Genomic DNA, 17867 nt, shown 5'->3' on the forward strand with positions numbered 1-17867 from the left:
ATCATAGATAAGGCCACACTGGTCCTAGTGTGTGGAGATGGGTTGGAAGGGACGACAGCAATGGAGGCTTCTTCTTATTCCTGCTGATGGAGATCTGGGGCTGTTTACAAACAGCCCACGTTCCTACCCAGACTAATGTGGAAAGCACCCACTGGAGGCCCTGGATGACCTTTACGTGGGGGAAGTACCTTCACATACAGAACCAGCAAGGGGCCTGAAGGAGGTATCAGAAGGTGACTTGCTAGAGTCAGACTCAGAGGGGTGGGTGAGACACAGATGTAAACACCCCGTGCCTGGCAACAGCACTCCTCGGTTGCTGGCCCATGGCTGTCCTCAAGACCCTGAGGAGGCATCAGGTACCCAGAGTGAATGGCAGTTTGATGAACCCTATGTACCTTGGTACAACCGCAGGCCTCCTGAGAAGTCTACATGACCGTGCTCTGTACCAGGGAGTGGGCGGGATGAACTAAGTCACAGAACCCCTGAAAGAGGACAGACGAAGCAACCAAAGGAAAGACTGTTCTCTTAGCAAGATGTACCTCTTCATGAACCGCGGACCAGCCCGTCAGGTGACTGGTGGACTTATACACATGCTTAGGGAACTAGAAAGCTCTTGTCTTCTCAGTTGGGACTGCTGGAAAAAGGAAGAGTCCTCACCGAGTGTGATCAAGAGGCCGCACCAGGGGAGCCTTCTGGGCCAACTGGGCCTTCTGTATGTGGTTGACTCTTGATGTTTGCAAGGAAGTACAGGCCAGGTGACTTCCCTTGCTAACTGTGGGGCTAGGAGGAGATCAGGGCAGTTAACAGAGCAGCCAAGAGAGTGAAGCTAGCATGCCATGCATGAGAAGAAGGCATGGAAAAGCACAGAGCCTAGATCATAGGTGGGAGCTCCCCCCTCCCTTAGAGCCTGGATATACATGTGGGAGCCCTGCCAGAGGAGGGAGCAGCCTGAGGCCTAGATGGAGCAACCTAGCATCTCAAATGTGTTTCCCTCTCTCTCCTGAGACTTCCCCTTTCTGGAGACTGTCTTCACAGGGAAGTGTGATGGGGGTGTGCTAATGGAAGGGTCAGGATAAAGCCAGAAAAAGGGCTGCTTCAGCAATAAACTTCCCTGTCTGCCTCTTCTTGGCTTGGCCTTGAAGTTGATCAAGATCTGTGTCCTAGCAAGAACATCCCAGAAGGTGCAGGGCAGGTGAGGGACTCTGCTCTGGATTGGTGTGGACAACTGAAGTGAAGAGGCTGTGGAGGGGCCACCTCTCCTGAATTAGTGCCAGCACGGGGGTTTCTTCACATTCTAGATCACAAGGCCTCTCCATTTGTGAACCAGCCATGCGAACTTCAAAGAGCTGAGTTGCAGACTCCTACAGAAGGTGCCTGTGGGACGCAGCTTCTTAGAGCCTTCTGTGGATCTAGAATAGCTCTGAAAGGAATTATCATTGAGGCGTTTCAATTCTGAGGGATCCGGGCAAAACAGCCAAGCTGCTCTAGTAATTCACTTGTTAATAAATATTTCATAAAACAATCTCAGTCCATGTGCACAAACAATAACCAGAGCAGGTCAGCTCCAGGGCAGTGAGAGAGGGAGACAGAGGCGGGGGGGACAGGAGGGAGGGAGGGGTTCACAGTCATAGCTTCAAGTCTGAAGTAAGGGGCTGAGAAACAACTAACTACATGAGCGTTGTCCTTTCTTTGTAGCTCTGACCTGCAGAACGTGGGAAGTGTCACCTTGATGCAGTGACACGTATGTGTCTGTACATGCACAGCCATGTTTATAATTTCTTTAAACTAGGAAAGCCCTTGTCCAGTCATGCAAATTTCGTAGATTGCAAAGTGCTGTGAGCCCGTTGTCAGGAACATAGATGGACACGTCTGTCTTTCTGCAGCAGCAGAGTTGATTGAATTATGATAAACGACAGTAACCCCGCCTTCATGCCCTGTAGATGCACCAGCTACTGCAGAATTAGACTTTTATGACCTTTGGTAATCTCTGGTCCTTTTATTCCAATGCTCTTAATTATGTTTTTATTTTCATGTATATGCCTGTGTGCTGGTACCCACAAAGGCCAGAGGAAGGCATCAGATCCCTTGGAGCTGGGGGTCCACGTAGTTGTGGATTTTCCAGCCTAGGTGCTGGGAACCAGACTCCGTTCTCTGCAGGAGCAATGAGTGTCCCTGACTACTGGGCTATTTCTTTAGCCACCCCCCCATTTATTCCAGTTTTAATTGCTAATATTAATCCTCAGGGCATAAAGTAGTCTTCACACAATTATAGAGACATTACCCTAAATGAGGAGACAGGCGGCTGATTCCGATACAAGGAGGGTCTCCATAGATAGGGGTCAGATGGAAGCTCGACAAACAGCAGGCTCTGAGCTGTTGAGGCTCAGCATGTCACATGCAGGACTGGTGGCAGGAGGCTTCCAGCATTAGCCTGAAATGGGCAGGAGACATGGGGCAGCAGCCCAGCCAAGGGCGGGGAGATGGAGCTCTTTGCTATGGTGACTCTAGTGGCTGAGGCCCATGATGAGCGTGCAGACAGTTCAGTGCTCAGCACTGCAGGTCCCTTCAGCTGCTGAAGCACTGCAGGCTGGAGTCAGCCCTGTCCATACTGAGCACCAAGTGCCATGGCTAGAAAGAGGAGTTAGTTAGCAAGCAACCACAGATGCACTCAGCATGGAGTATTCTAGAGCTGTGCAAAGAAGCAGAGCCTAGTCTCTTGGACAATATATACACATGCATACATATATATATAGTAAATGTATATATACACATTATATATATTATATATATATGTGGTGAGAAACCACCCCTGGAAGAGACAATATAACACCATTTATATTAATTCCAGAAACATGCAGAAATTACTTAAGCTCTTTAAGGATGAATATAGATCGACAGTAAAAAGAGAAAAGCGCAGGAGAATAAATACTTCAGTAGAGGTGATGTGTGGGGCAGGGTTGGAGACTGTGATGAGGAAGGGTTGAGGCTCAGGAAGAGCTGAGGTATGAGCCTCAGACTGGAGACAGGCTGGTTGTCACGTGAGTTTTCCTGGGGAAATAAGATCAAACACCATTCAACCTCTGTTCTAGTTTCCTTCCTGGACCTGTGGTTAAGAATACCCTGACAAAAACAACTTCGGACAGGAAAGTGTCTGTTTGGCTTATACTTCCAGGTCATAGGTCATCACTGAGGGAAGTTGGGGCAGAGCTGGAGCAGAAACCATTGAGGAACACTGCTCGGTTGTTCGGTTGCAGGTTCACACTCAGACTGCTTTTTACACAGCCCAGAACTACTGCTAGGGAATGGAGCCACCCACAGTGGGCTGGACCCTCCTATATCAATTAACAAGACAGTCCCCACAGACCCGCAGACCCATCTGCTTTGGGCAGACCCTCCATGGACTCCCTTCTCAGATGGCTCTGGGTTGGGTCGTACTGACTGTTAAAGCTGGCTCCCTAGGCTTCCTCCGGTAGGGCACCCACAGCAGAACAAACCAATGACTACATGCAATCTGGCTTGGTGAGATTAATCGGGTTAGTGACAGGAGCATGGGGAAGGGGCTATGTAGGGGTGTAGGCAACTCAGCCAGTGGTATTGTTAAATGTTCACCCCATTCTGTGTGGGACAAGGCACAAAAGCTGCCTCTCTGGAGGTTCCTGCACAGCCTGGGGACAACTCCACCTGAGATTTCCTCTTCTCCCAGCAGGCATTCACTGCTTTCATAGCCTCAGGGGCCGGCCTCTTGAGCCTTGTAACCCAGAGCGTCTTTAACTTTCTCGTTAGTTTTCCAGAACCCCTATTCCCTTCATCCCTCAGTATCCAGAACATCCGCCTGTTCTCACCTGGTGTCTCATGAAGGTGACTAGGTTCTGGCTTTCCTCGGTACTTGGTGAGGCACTTGGGGACATTCTCAGCACTTCTCCTCTCTGTCGTCCATGTATTGACAGTGTCCTTGTAGCATGCATCAAAAATTAAGGAAGGCAATGTATTTGTACACATTTGCACCCCCCCCCCAGGCAGCGGAGGCTCAAGAAGACTGAGTTTTAAGTCTGAGACAGGAGAGGAACTAATGACGGAAAAGCTGGTGGCTTCTAGTTAGACATGTTGGTGACACCTGAAATAAACTCCCTTGCGTAAGCCTTGATACCTGTCGACCTGGTGGGGGTGCGTGCTGGCGTGTGTGTGTGTGTGTGTGTGTGTGTGTGTGTGTGTAACTATAGAGGCCAGAGATTAACTTTTGGTGTCTTTTCTCATATACCACCGCTTTCTTTGTTAGACATCTTTCACTGTCCGGGGCTTTCCCAGTAGGCTAGGCTGACTGACTACATGGCAAGCCCCAGGAATCTTGTCTTGAGATTTTCCCCAGCCCTGAGATTGTAAGTGCACACCGCAGTATGTTTTGGGTGAGGGTTCTATCTAGTGCTTGAACTCAGGTCTTCACACTTGTGCGCGAGCATCTTTACTAACTGAGCTTGCTCCCTAGCCCCTGCCTCCTGAGACACCCAGTGTCTTGCTGAACTCAGTTTGGGAGACTCTGGCCCAATGGAGAGCTGAGGGAACATTCAGGGTGAGGAGCGGTGGGTGGAAAGTATGCCCAGAGCCACGGGCTGAAGCAGTTAGAGTTAAAAGACTAAGCAGCCACCCTAGGAGAAGCATCCCTCAGAAGGCCTGTGTAGTCTTACAAAGTGTGCCGTGTTCTCCCTATGTCTGCCTTACTTGGAACAAGAAGGGGAGGGTGGTCCAGGGGCCGGGTGCAGGAAACCCCCACCCTGATGGCAGGTTGTTGAACCTAGGTGTGGAAGCTGTACTTCGAGCAGCCATTTCTGTACCTGTCCTTGAAATGCTTCCCAAACATGACACACAGCTTACCTGGGAATCTACCTCCAGCTGGCCATGGCTGCCAGGAGAAGGAGAGCGCTGAGCGCTGAGCTGACATTTTCCTCTGGGAAACCTCTCTATGTAAATACTCAGGGAACACGATAAGTCCACACGTGCTTCTGGAAGCCATACTGTGGTCGCGCTTCAGTGGAGCATGGCTCTGATGTCGCTCAACTCTGACACGTGTCACAGACATGCCTTTATTCACAGCAGAGGTGCCTGGGAACACAAGACCCTAGTTGACTTGGTGACTGCAGGGTGGAGGGCATCCTGATCCGCCTGGCCTGCAGCGGTCGGATTAATAATCACCAAGGGGAGGGCTTATCCCTACACTGGCCTCTCTCCTTTGGCCCTTCCTCTGAGCCTGGAAGTTTTGAGCTTGGGTTCTGTTTTGCTGGTTTATCTGGGTTTTGGACCTCGGGCGCCACACTTATTGGACAAGCATTCTTGCACTGCGCCACATCCCCTGCCGCATTCCTTTCTCTTTACTAATTTCTGTTTTGAGTCAGAGTCTCACTAAGATGCCCATGCAAGTCCTTGAATGTAAGGTCTTCCTTCCTCAACATGCTGAGCACTTGGGATTTTAGGTGTGTGCTGCCAGGCCCAGCTCGCCACTTGGATTTTAACCCCGTTTTAGTGTTAGATCTGGGGAGGCCGTCAGAGGAAAGTGCCCCTCCTGATGTCATTGCAAGTCAAGTGTGTTAGGATAGGACGAGGAAGCCAGTGTCGGGTCTTGCCATAGAAGGGAGACTTATGCGAGCAGCCACCACCCCAGTTCTGCAGGGCACCTTCCATGTCCTGGCAGGCCATATCAGATGCTGTCAGAGCCTCAACATGCAGCGGGCAAGAAGCATGCATGTTCACAATGCTGGCCTTGCACCAACGGCTGGTGAGACACAGGCTATTTTGAGGGTATGCATGAGTCCTGGCATGAATGAAGGGAGGCCTTCCCGGCAGGAGGCCTTGCAGTATGGAAAAGGTGTTTGGCAGAAGATGCTGAGCTGGAGACAGACCTAAGGCCCAGGCCAGGTGACCAGCACATCCTTTAGCTACCATGGAGAGCTGGAAGTTAGAAAACTGGGCTCAGTTGAGCTAGGTCCAGAATGAGGCACTGTAGCTATGTGACTTCCTGTTCTTCCATGAACCTTCTACACAAAGAGCCCTTGAGCCTCATGGAAGAGCAATGACGTCATTGAAGCACACCCATTGTGTGCCTTGGGCATCTGGTGTGTAGCCTCATAGGGAGATAGGTATTTGGAGGACCTAACACCCATGAGCCTTTCTGCCTGGTTCCTGGGACCCAAATGGAAGCTGCCTAGTGACATACAGGGGCCAGTTACAACTAGATATACTGAATCCAGGCTAGAAGGTTGAAGCAGGAGGGGCTTCTGCATACACTTAGGGGTCCAGGGAATCTACAGCAATAGATGGAAAAGGGAAAGAAAGAGGAACCATTGGCCAGGACAGCAAATTGGGGGGAGGGAGGGTGTCTCAAGTGACCACTGTTAAGCCTGTAATGTAGAGCTGGAAACAGAGGACACAGGGATTCCTGCTCTGCTTCTTGATCTCAGTGCTGGCTTAAGGCCCTGGTGGATTTCCATAGGTCAATAGAAGACCTACTCCTCTTTCAAAGAGAGGGACAGCCCAGGGGACAGTGTGTTGTTTGCACAGCTGGGGACAGATCACAGTGCCTTTCTCTGGAACTTTGTGACTTTGACAGCTCCCTGTGTACCTTCAGGTCCCCATTTCTGTTACCAGCACAGTGTTCCAGACTCCATGTCCGCCACTGTCATTGGTCCAAACCCCCTTTGTCCTTCAGGAAGTACAGAATGCCAGGAGCATCAGTTTGATTAGCAGGGTTAGGTCTGTCTTACTCTCTCGCTGAACAACAGTTCAGAAGGTCCTTGGGCACTGGGGGTACCAAAGAGGGTAAGAAAAGAATGCCACTAGGTATTGAAAGATCATGTACCTCTGGGATGGAAAGATGGCTAGGGAGTTAGGAGCACTGACTGCCCTTCCAGAGAACCTGGGTTCTATTCCCAGTGCCCAGATGGTGATTCACAACTACCTGTTCCAAGGGATCTGAAGCCCTCTTCTTGCTTCCGTGGGTACCAGGGATACATGTGGTACACAGACATACATGCAGGCAAAATGCTCACACATATAAAACGGTGAAATAATAATAACAACAACCAAAAAACCCATGTGTTCCTCTGTCATTAGGTGTTGTGTTTACTCTTGGAGAGGGAGTGTGAAGCATCAGGAGAGGCGGGCAATCTGTTCTGGAGTCAGATCCCCCCAGGTAGGAGCTAAGAGAGTGGAAGATGAGCAGGGGAGGCAGGGAAGCGAGGTTAGGCTCGTCCTAGGCACTCTGGCTTATGCAGAGTCACCTTGGGCCTTGGGTATGGAGGCCAGGACAGCTGGATAGCGTTTAGGCTAAGGTTGATGTGGCATTTGGAGCCCGTCTGGAGACCTCACTGGTGCTGTGATCATTTGTGGAAACTGCTTCAGATTGTTCTAGCCAGGCTTGGAAGCTCAGAGAGAGACTATCTTCACTTTTAGAAGCATAAAAATTCTGTATAATGGGAAGCTGCTTCATGTGGGCTGATATGAGTGACTGCCAGCTCTCTCCCTGCTGGGGCAGGGGTGCCCAGGCTGTGATCTGAGGACCTAGCCTGTCTATACACAGTCCGTGTGCTTTGGAGGTGTGTGACTGTGATGGGTGAGTGTACACCCAGCGGAGGGGAGAGGTTGCACCCATGGCGTGTGAGTGCACATGGCATGTTCATGTCTAGATGGAGACTGTCCCTGTGTTCGTGCTGGCAGCGTGTACACAGACTGCACATGTGTGTGCATGGACACAGGTCAGGCTTGCCATGAGCTCCTTCTGGTGGGTGTGACAGGAAGAGAGCCCCAGTAGGCTGGAATCCTGTTAGCACTTAGGTTTGCCTGCCCCTTTCTTCCCCACCTAAGGCTGACGTATTTAGATAGGAAGAAATCCTCAGCCTCCCAAGGCCCAGTTGATAGTCTTTTTTAAAAAAAAAAGATTTATTTATTTTTTTTAATATATACAGTGTTCTACCTGTTATGTGTGCCTGCAGGCCAGAAGAGGGCACCAGATCTCATTACAGATGGTTGTGAGCCACCATGTGGTTCCTGGGAATTGAGCTCAGGACCTCCGGAAGGACCTCAGGACCTCTTAATCACTGAGCCATCTCTCCAGCCCCCAGCTGATGGTCTTTATTTGTTTTATCAGCATGGTTTTTCTTTAGTCGGGGCTCTGCCACACATCTGCCTGGGGAGGGAGTGGTCCTGCTTTCTCTACCATCTTCAGGCTCTGCCAGCTCTGGTCCCTGAGGCTCAGGGGTCCACACCCTGTAAACTCCCCTCTTAGCAGATGACTTTAGACTGTCTGGCTCCACAGGGAGTCTGGCTGGGGTTTCCGATCCAGTCCTTGGGAGCTTTTGTCCTCAGTCAGGCAGCTACTTCCACATCCTGACCTATCTCTCTGTTGTCCCTGAGGAGTGGGTGGAACCTTGCAAGTGGCCTTTGCTGTAAAGTAGCTGGACCTGGAGGCAGTGCGGACTCTCCTTCTCTGAGACCCCCTGGTAGGTCAGAGCCTCTGCAGCCTCTCTCCCACCTCCCACAGAAACCGTTGCCTCCCAGTTGCCTCCCTGGGGGCTGCTGAGGTCAGAGAAGTAGATTGCATTCTACCTGGAGACAGCTTGCTCCATGAAGACCATAATGGTCCCCCATCTGCAAAATGCTAACAGCATACTGTCAAGACACACATCTCCCTTCTCTTCCTCAGGAATAGGGTTTTTCTAGCTGCCACTCATAGGGGTGGCCTCTGATTTCTGGGCCCTGGGAGTGCCAGTCATCAGAGACAGGCCTACTGAAGTGACCATCCATCCACCGTGGTAGTGGCAGGTTCTCACAGCTACAAGCCAACCTTGGGGCAGGCCCTGGGGACAGGATGCCCTCCAGACTGACAGCCCCCTGTACAGAGAAGCCCATGCGATCCCATGGTGTTAGCTCCTTGAAGATGATCACAGCCATAAGCAGCTGGATCGGAACTGACTGGTCTTGTGAATGCTTCTTGGTGGGAGCTGGTGCCCAGCAAGTACCCCGGACACAGACAGGACCCCTAATCCACGCAGACATGATGTCATGTAATCCACATGGTGTCTATGTGGATTAAGCCCTTGACTTGAAAGGAAGAGAGGCCTTTGACAGTCGATGCCTTTGCGTGGCCTTTGACTACAAGGCGCCAGTAAGGGAATAACACACCTGGCGTGTTTTATGACTGCGCTGAACGGCCAGGCTCAATGAGCACTGAGTCTGCTCACAGGTCGGGGAGTCAGAAGAGCGGCTGCTGAGACCTACAGGCTGCTCTGCCCAGGCTGGCACAAACACAGGCGGCCCCAGGTCGGCAGACTGCCTCAGGCCGCCTGAAACTGGGGCCCTGTTCACTTGACTGGGCTGCTAGGTGTAATTAGCCGTCCCCAGCCCTCTCTGAATCCTTCGGTGTGCAGAAGACAATGGCAGGCAAACAACGCTATGAGCAAAGCTGGCGCCATGTCCAACCCCAGTGAGCCAGGCTGCCTTCAGGAACACTCAGCCGGCCACGTCCAACGAAAACAAGCTAGGCAGTCCCGATCCTGAGTTAGACCACCTGCATCCCCTTAGTCGGTGACCGGGAGGGTTAAGTGTGTAAAGCGCTGTTAGCGCAGTGTTAGCGCAGGAGATGGAAACAGCGCTTGCGGTCCCCTTGCGCACAGCTTCCTGCTTTCTGGCACAGCATTAGCTCATCCTGGAGGTGCTGTCCTATGAGAGGTGTTGTTTAGCTGGGGACCATCTCACACGGCAAGCAGAGGCTCGTGGGATTATTAGGGGGTGATTTCCTATCTAAAGAGGAAAGGCTTGGGCCAGGGAAGTTGCTCAGTGGCCCAAGGGCTTCATACAAGTATGAAGGACAGAGTTTGGAGTCCCAGAAGTCCTGTAAATGCTGGATGGATATGACAGGCTCCCTTGTAATTTCGGTCTAGGGAGGCAGAGAGAAGGGATCCCCAGTGCGAGCTAGCTAGAGCAAGACTAGCCATGTCTGTGCTGTCTGGGTTTTATTTTGTTTTGTTTTGTTTTAGTTTTGTTTTTCGAGACAGGGTTTCTCTGTGTTGCTTTGAAGCCAGTCCTGGAACTAGCTCTTGTAGACCAGGCTGGCCTCGAACTCACAGAGATCTGCCTGCTTCTGCCTTCCAAATGCTGGGATTAAAGGCGTGTGCCACCACCGCCCAGCTTGATGTCTGGGTTTGATGACAGATCTTGTCTCAGTAAGGTAGAAGAGTGAAGGAGAATGAATTCCCAGCATCCAACTCTGGCCTCTACAAATATGCTCTATGCACATGCAAACATGCATACCTATAAAAATAGATTAGGGGGAAAAAGAGGAAGGGCCGATTTGTTCATAGGCAGAGGAATGTGGTCTTGATTTCTAAGGGAAAATACTCTCTGGTCCTGCCCTGGCTGTGTAAAAACAGGGCTCTAAACAGCTGCTTGCCTTGTTAGAAGTGTGAGGTGGCTTCTACACCTGGTCATACACACTCCATCTGTTGATCGGGGGCTGGGAGTCCAGCTGTATCCAGCCACCTATGTGTTTTTCTCATGTGAGCTCCACAGAGGGAACTTGCAGAACATCTGGCTTTCAGTCAGCCCATGGCCATCACAGTGACCTGTCTCCAGCTTTGAGCAGCTTCCAGCTCATGGGAGCTCAGCAAGGGCTGAGTGTTTGTCTTGGAATAGAAGCAGCCTGAAACACTGTTTGCTCGACAGTAACCCCAACTGCAGCCTAGATAGAGAAGCATGGTAATGTGCAGGCACCCGAGTATTTAGCGCTCCCTTGGTGATGTCACTCAGGGCCCCTGGAGGTCCTGTCCCCAAGTGGCAGAACTCTGTCTGACGAGCCTGCAGGACAGGACACTTGGCTTTGTGCAGAAAGTGTCCGCCATCCCTGGCTCTTCTGTACGTCTGTCTACCCACCTGCTCATCTGTCTGTCCACTGAAGACAGACACAGTTCCTGCACTTCCCCCTTCACGAATCCCCTTCTGCTCTCCAGTGCCATCATGTAGGGAAACCGGGTTCCTCCACAGCTTGAGCTTCCTTCGGCGCCCCTCCCTTGTGTTCCTGGGCCCCTTCTCCCGCTGGGATGATTCTCAGCCCTCTGGGGCAGCAGCTGACAAGCAACCTCCTCTTCTTAATGATTCAGTCTCAGAGCCGCAGGCTTCCTGGCTCTAGCTTCCGCTTCTCTCTGCCTTGCTTAAACAAGGCTCCAGGGACTCCTCGTCCAAATGGAGGTGGCACCTGGTGACAGGTTGGAATGTCCAAGTGTCCCATCTGTGAGAGACAGTGAGCCTGTGGATACGCCGTTCCCGTGGGGTGGAGTTCTCTTCAGCCTGCAGGTCTGGGTGCTTGCTGGAGCCTGGGGAGACCAGGCAAGTTCCCCACATGTCCCTGGCTCAGGAGGTCTCTTTAGCCATTATGAACAGGAGCTAAAATGTAAGGAGCCTGCCATGTGAGGGTGGGCTCTTACCTGACACCATGCCAAGGGACATGTCTGAGCTGGCATCTTTATCTCTGAACCGCTGGCTTCTGTTTATCATTTATAGCACACTTCCACAGTCTACTTGAAGACTACAGGGCTCTGACTTTGTTTCAGATGTGTGCCCCCCCCCTTCTAAAGATCCTGGCAGAAGACACTTGGCAGACCTTCCCTAGACATTTGATGTGACTGTGTGACAATAAGCCCTTTTAATCATTCATAGGGGGATTAACAATGCATTGATTATATTATTTAATCATAAAGCAATTGCTTGTGAATTGTGTACAAATTATTTGTGTTTCTGTAAGTCTAGGAGGGGTAAGGAAAAAACTCGCAAATGAAATGCTGAGATAATTGCTTGTCAGTACAGGGACCTGTGAACCACATCAGGAGGAAGAAACGGTCTTTGGTCCGGTGCTGAATAGGCTCTGTCCACCTGCCCTTTTGACATGAGGGTGGTGGATCTTCCTAGACTTAGATGCCACTTGAACAAGTGCTCTGAATCCCCTAAGCAATGTGCACGTGCCGTGAACGTGGGTATACAGGATGAGGTCATTCTGGGAAGAGAGTATCTATCATGAAACAGACCCAGGTCTGCTTCCAGCGTAGAATGCGCCTTAAGTCTTTCGTATCTTTCATACTGCGTTCATTGTGGGAGACTTTGGCTTTGGCTGCAGCCAAGCAGCTCAGCTTTGGGGCCAAACAGAGTATGCAACAATTAGAAAAATGAATCCACTCTGCATTTTGCAGGATACAAGACCCTTTTGAAAGGGATCTCTGGGAAATTCAACAGTGGAGAGCTGGTGGCCATCATGGGTCCTTCTGGAGCTGGGAAGTCCACGCTCATGAACATTCTGGCAGGATACAGGTGAGCAGATGCCAGCAGAGACAGCTGTGTGAGGGGCAGAGCCACTTCAGGACTGTCGTCCCTGGGAGCATTCCGTCATGTACAGCATTTGCTACCGGAAGCTGTGCTCACATGGACTCCTGGGAAACCGAGCATATGCGCGCATGTGTGCCTCTGTGTGTGTGTGTGTGTGTGTGTGTGTGTGTGTGTGTGTGTTGCATGCTGTCTCCAGAGCTTGAGAGTTGAGGCGGGAAATCATGCAGAGAAGACAGTGACAAAAGCCTGTACCTGCTGATGGGGGCACAGGCCATGAAGAAGAGACCCCAGGCAGATGGACAAGGCAGCTTCCTAGTTAGCTCTGGCCTCAGTATATCCTCTGGACAGGGAAGTGTATGAAGGTCAAGGTCTGGAAGAGCAGTGGTCAGAAGACAGAGAGCCAGTAGGGCGGCATGCTGGACAGTTACATGAGGCATGGCAGAAGAGAATGAGGAGCTGCTGTGTCCAAGGCCTGTGGTTTCCATGGTTGTTCAGGGCTTTAGGGAATCACCATTCCAAAGGTCACACCAAGGTCATTCATTGGTGAATGATTCTAAAGTGGAACCTTTTGAAGTGATTAAGAAAGGCTTTCTAAAATCCTGCTCTTCGGTTTTCACAGAGCAAGGAATGGCAGCAACAATCATCCGCAGCTAACCATGGACCAAAAGAATTAAAACTCCAGCCTAAAAAGTTCATACTTTTACTTGCACACATCTTTTAAAAAAGAAATATGATGCGATCTGATGCCGCTTTTGTTCCATCCAGGACATGGATCAGTGTAGCCACATTTCATGCCTGTTAACTGCCTAGGCTACCAGATTGGTGGAGAGACGTAGGATTTTGTTCAAGGGACCCTTGCTTTTCTTAATAACGTCCCCAAAGTACAAGGGCAGGCATGTTAACAATTTCATTACAACACATTATAACTGTCCTATTAGTTGTTATTATTAATTTTTACCATACTTAATTTGTGTGTTAACACACATGGCATAAGAAAAGTCATGGTCGTATAGAGTACAAAACTCCGCATGGTTTTAGTATCCACTAGAATGTATCACTCGCTTTCCTGTTACTGTGGCCGAAGTCCTGTGGCAGAGGCAGCTTAAGGGAGCAAGGGTTTGTTCTGGCTCATGGTCTCGGAGGGAACAGTCATGGGAAAGAAGGCACAGCAGCTGAAACAGAGGCAGAGCCAGGCGTCAACCTTTAAAGGCCTGTCCTTAGTGACTCACCTCTACCACCCGGGCCCCACAACCCCCCATTTCAGTACCACAGGCTGGGGATCAGGGGAGCTGCCCATTGCCTGGGAGTGCCCTCTGCCTTGACAGTGGGCCACAGGAAGTTGGAACCCAGAATGGTTGCATCAGTCCCTACAGGTTCCATAACACTACAGTTCTCCGTGGCCACAGGGAGGCAGAGCTGAGAAGATGTGTCATTGGGAAGAAAGGCCCAGTGTGCACATGCCCAAGGAGCCGACAGGTGGCTACCAGAGCAGTGTCCTCCGACCCTATTAAGACACAGGAGGCTCCCAACCTCTCACCTGCAGTCACAAGGTTCTCCCCTTGCATCAGGACCAGTCATGGGACTGAACTGTCGTGCCTGGGATGCTGTCTCTGAGCTACCCAAGGCATCCGCTATGTGCACCTGTGATCCTGGAGCAGTTGGTGTCGTCTGGGCTGCAAATAGAGTAGCCATTGGTGTACATCCTTGCCCTGCAGCTATATCGAGGGACGTTCCCAGGCATGCTTGTGCAGCAGGCGTTTCCTTCTGGTGTGATAAACATGCCATTTGGGAAAGGCCAGGCGGCTTGTCTCCCTGCTGGCCGCTTGCTCCCGACAGAGTACTAGTGTGGTTCTCTGGGTCTCTGGTCCCTCTGCCCCATCCTGTCGCCATGGTAAACGTTCTGCTGGGAAGAGCCCAGGAGGAGGCCCCTCTCTTGCTTGCATCTACGAGCCACCTGAAGGTGGGATGCTGAAGGAGCTCGTTGGCAGCCACCTCTCTGCTTGTCTTTGCAGGGAGACCGGCATGAAGGGGGCAGTCCTCATTAATGGCATGCCCCGGGACTTGCGCTGCTTCCGGAAGGTCTCGTGCTACATCATGCAGGATGACATGCTGCTGCCTCACCTCACCGTTCAGGAGGCCATGATGGTGAGCCACCCCTCCCCTCGGGACAACACAGGCTTGCTGCACCTGGCCACATCCAGTTCACTCTCTCTGAGATGCTGCCCCAGGCTTGCTGCTTACACAGCTTTGTGGGACATAATATTCCCCAGACTAGAAGTTTTAATAGCTCTCATTTGGCAGAGTCACAATCAAGTTTCTGAGATTATCGATCACCTGATTGAATGATTGTTTCCATGGTAACCACCTTCCTATTTACCCTTGGGCTAAGCAACTTCCCCTCTGTCTAATTAAGGTTTCTATTGTTATAATAAAACATCATGACCGAAAGCATGATGGGGGGAGGTATTTCAGCTTATAGTTGTAGCCCATCATCTAGGGTGGGGCAGGAAACTGGAAGCAAGACCTAAAGCAGGGGCTGTGGAAGAATACTGCTTACTGGCTTGCTCCTCTTGGCTTGCTCAGCCTGCTTTCTTATAGCACACAGGACCACCAGCCCAGGGCTGGAGCTTGGCAACAGGTCAGTCTGGTAGGGCCATTTTCTCAGTTGAGGTTCCCTCTTTCCAAATGACGCTGGCCTATGTCAAGCTGGTATAATCTAGGTCTTTTCTGTTCTGGGGTAACTGTCTGTCTTCTAGATCTTTTCTGTTCTGGGGTAACTGTCTGTCTTCTAGGTCTTTTCTGTTCTGGGGTAACTGTCTGTCTTTTAGGTCTTTTCTGTTCTGGGGTAACTGTATGTCTTCTAGGTCTTGCTGTGAAATATATCTGCTTTCAGAAACACATACAGTTAGATCCTCAGTTGAGGGCTTTCACAGTACCGTTTCTCTTTAATCTTCTGTCCCTCGAGATCCTGTCTTCCATGGTCTCCACTTCTTGACCACCAGCTACTGCTACAGCCATTATACATTTTTATGTGTTTTTTGTTTTGTTTTGTTTTGCCTCACGTCCACCGTGACAGGTACTTGTGACACCCGGTGTCACAAGACAGGCAGCTAGTCTTACAGAGGTGATGTAGGCCTACCCTTGTCCCACTATGAGGTCTGGGGCCTCTTCAGTCCCCTCCCTTGCCTCTCAGTCTCTAACCTGATCCCTTCAGCAACTTCATCAATTAATGAGGTAGATTTTAAACTTATTTTCATGCTGGTAAGGAAACTGAGGGCCAGGTGTCCCCAAGAACACAGAGTCTGGTATAACTGAAACAGGGCTGAACCTGGGCTGGGCAATTCAGGCTCTGGGTTTCACCAGGTAAGGCTAGGGACCCCCTATTATACTGCAAGGCTGGGGACCTCATCCTATCCTGGTAAACAAGCCAGGAAGTTCACCCTGCTATCCCACACCTGCTATCTGCAGATCCTTCCAGGGTGACAACCTCAAGTCAGCAATGGTTTATCTCCTGATCTGTGGAGGTCCTGAATGGGTCCCCTGCCAGGCGGTCTTCACACCCTGCTGCCTAAGGTTTCCTTGTCTCTGTGCTGGGCCAGAGACGTCTCCTGGACACCTGAGATAAGCAGAAGCATAGCAGCCCCTATGGCTTTCCCAGGACCGCACCCATCAGGCCGTTGGAGTGGGAAAGTGTCCTATGAATCCGTCAAGCAGCTTACAAAGCTAATGGGACTCTGGGCCATGCTGGCTTTGGCCAGGGCATGACCCCTGGACCGTGCTTGGATCCCGTAAGACTCGTTCTTCCAGAAGCCGCCTCACTGTTGCCCTTGTCGCCTGCAGGTGTCTGCACATCTGAAGCTGCAGGAGAAGGATGAAGGCAGACGGGAGATGGTGAGTGTGACGCTCCAAGCCATACGTGGTCCAGAGAGTGATGGGAGCACATGCATGAGGGAGCCTGGCGGGGAGGGCTTATTCCTCTTCTAGATTTGTTGTTGTTGTTGTTGATTTTCTTTGCCTCTCCTTGGGTGTGTATGTTAGAGATGGGGGCATCAGAAAGTGTGTGGTGGGGTGCAGTGGCTGGTGTCCAGGAGGGATGATTCTGGGGCTAGATTGACATATAGATCCAGCAGTCTGCTGCCTTAGCCTCACAACCCCCATCCCACCCACCCACGGGCAGAAGATGCTAACCTCAGGGCCTGGCCAAGGGCTCCACCCCCTTGGGTGCTTAATACACTTTAGATTAAAATAAATTTTTATGAAATGCTGACAATGGAGATGGTTTAGTCATTGGTTTAAAAATAACCCCCTCCACCCACATACCTTTGCAACGAGAAATTGGGCTCTTGCATGTTATTAACCAGTCTTTCAAGAAAAGAAAATAAAAACATTCCCAGCCTATTTGAGACTTTTCTCCTCCCTTTATCAGTCTTCCTGGCTCCCTGAGCCCTTAAGGATCAGGGAAGGAAGCAAGCAGGGCCCAGCAGGAGCCCTAGGAGGTTGTGGGGGGCAGAGGTGAGGAGTGCTGATCAATCCTTCTTCAAGGGCTACAAGAGGGAAGCTTAGCTTGCCTCCTCCTTTCTGTCCACAGTGCTACTGGGATGCTCTGCAGAAGATAACTGTAGCAGAAGTCCCCCCTTCATGATGTTATCTATTCCAAGGCCAGCCAGTGGGGGTGGTGCAGTTTCCGGGGACATTGAGAGTGTGGTGTGAGACGCACCATTTAGATGGACATTATTAAATGCTTACCTAAGAAAGTGTTTTTATAATTCTGTTCACGTGCATCCTCCTAGGGCATAGATTGAGGCTGGCATGGAAAAGCAGCTCCAGGCAGCCTGAGGGTTCCCCCTTCCCCTTTCTTACAGCACCTTCACAGTCTTGGGGTTCTCTGTCAGGGCAGTGGGGTGTGCAGTGCAGAGAGGAAGAATTCATTTCTGAGATGAAAACAGCTCACTGGGACTACTGAAAATGTTTCCTGGAGAATTCTCTTATTCTGAGATTGAGGGGAAGAAACTGGACCCTTTGTACCCTGTGAAAAATTCAGGGGTCACCTGTGGGCAGCAGAATGGGGCTTGGGACCTTGTCATGTTGGGTGGGCTTCAAGAGCTTCTATAGTCGCTGGCCTGTTGTAGGGAACGGACGCCTGCTTTTGGTCCCGGCCACCCGGCTAGGTTACACCCAAAATAATCACACAGAAATTGTACTAATTAAATCACTTCTTGGCCCATTAGTTCTAGCCTCTTATTGGCTAACTCTCACATCTTGATTCAACCCATTTCTAATAATCTGCATGTCACCATGAGGTCGTGCGTGGCTTACCAGGAAACATTCAGCATGTCTGACCTGGCAACTCCATGGCGGCTCTCTCTCTCTCCCTTCTTCCCAGCATTCAGTTTGGTCTACTCCGAACTAATCTAAGTTTTGCCCTATCAAACGGTCAAGGAAGTTTCTTTTTTTTTTTTTTTTTAATTTTTTTTTTATTTTCTTTTTTTTTTTTAATTTTTTTTTTTTTT

General features: G+C 50.6%; 1 protein-coding gene across 1 annotated transcript in view; it reads left to right on the forward strand.

Moving 5' to 3' along the window:
• Positions 1-17867, forward strand: part of Abcg1 (ATP binding cassette subfamily G member 1) — a 59662-nt gene that overhangs the window by 21048 nt on the left and 20747 nt on the right. Inside the window, exons 3-5 of the mRNA XM_050142556.1 lie at positions 12225-12342; positions 14370-14502; positions 16198-16248. Coding sequence (XP_049998513.1) covers positions 12225-12342; positions 14370-14502; positions 16198-16248 — 302 coding nt within the window. The remainder of the gene's footprint in view (positions 1-12224; positions 12343-14369; positions 14503-16197; positions 16249-17867) is intronic.

Source organism: Alexandromys fortis, unplaced genomic scaffold, assembly GCF_014885135.2.
Source record: "Alexandromys fortis isolate MF-2015 unplaced genomic scaffold, M_Fortis_MF-2015_v1.1 scaffold_9, whole genome shotgun sequence".
Classification (NCBI taxonomy): Eukaryota; Metazoa; Chordata; class Mammalia; order Rodentia; family Cricetidae; genus Alexandromys; species Alexandromys fortis.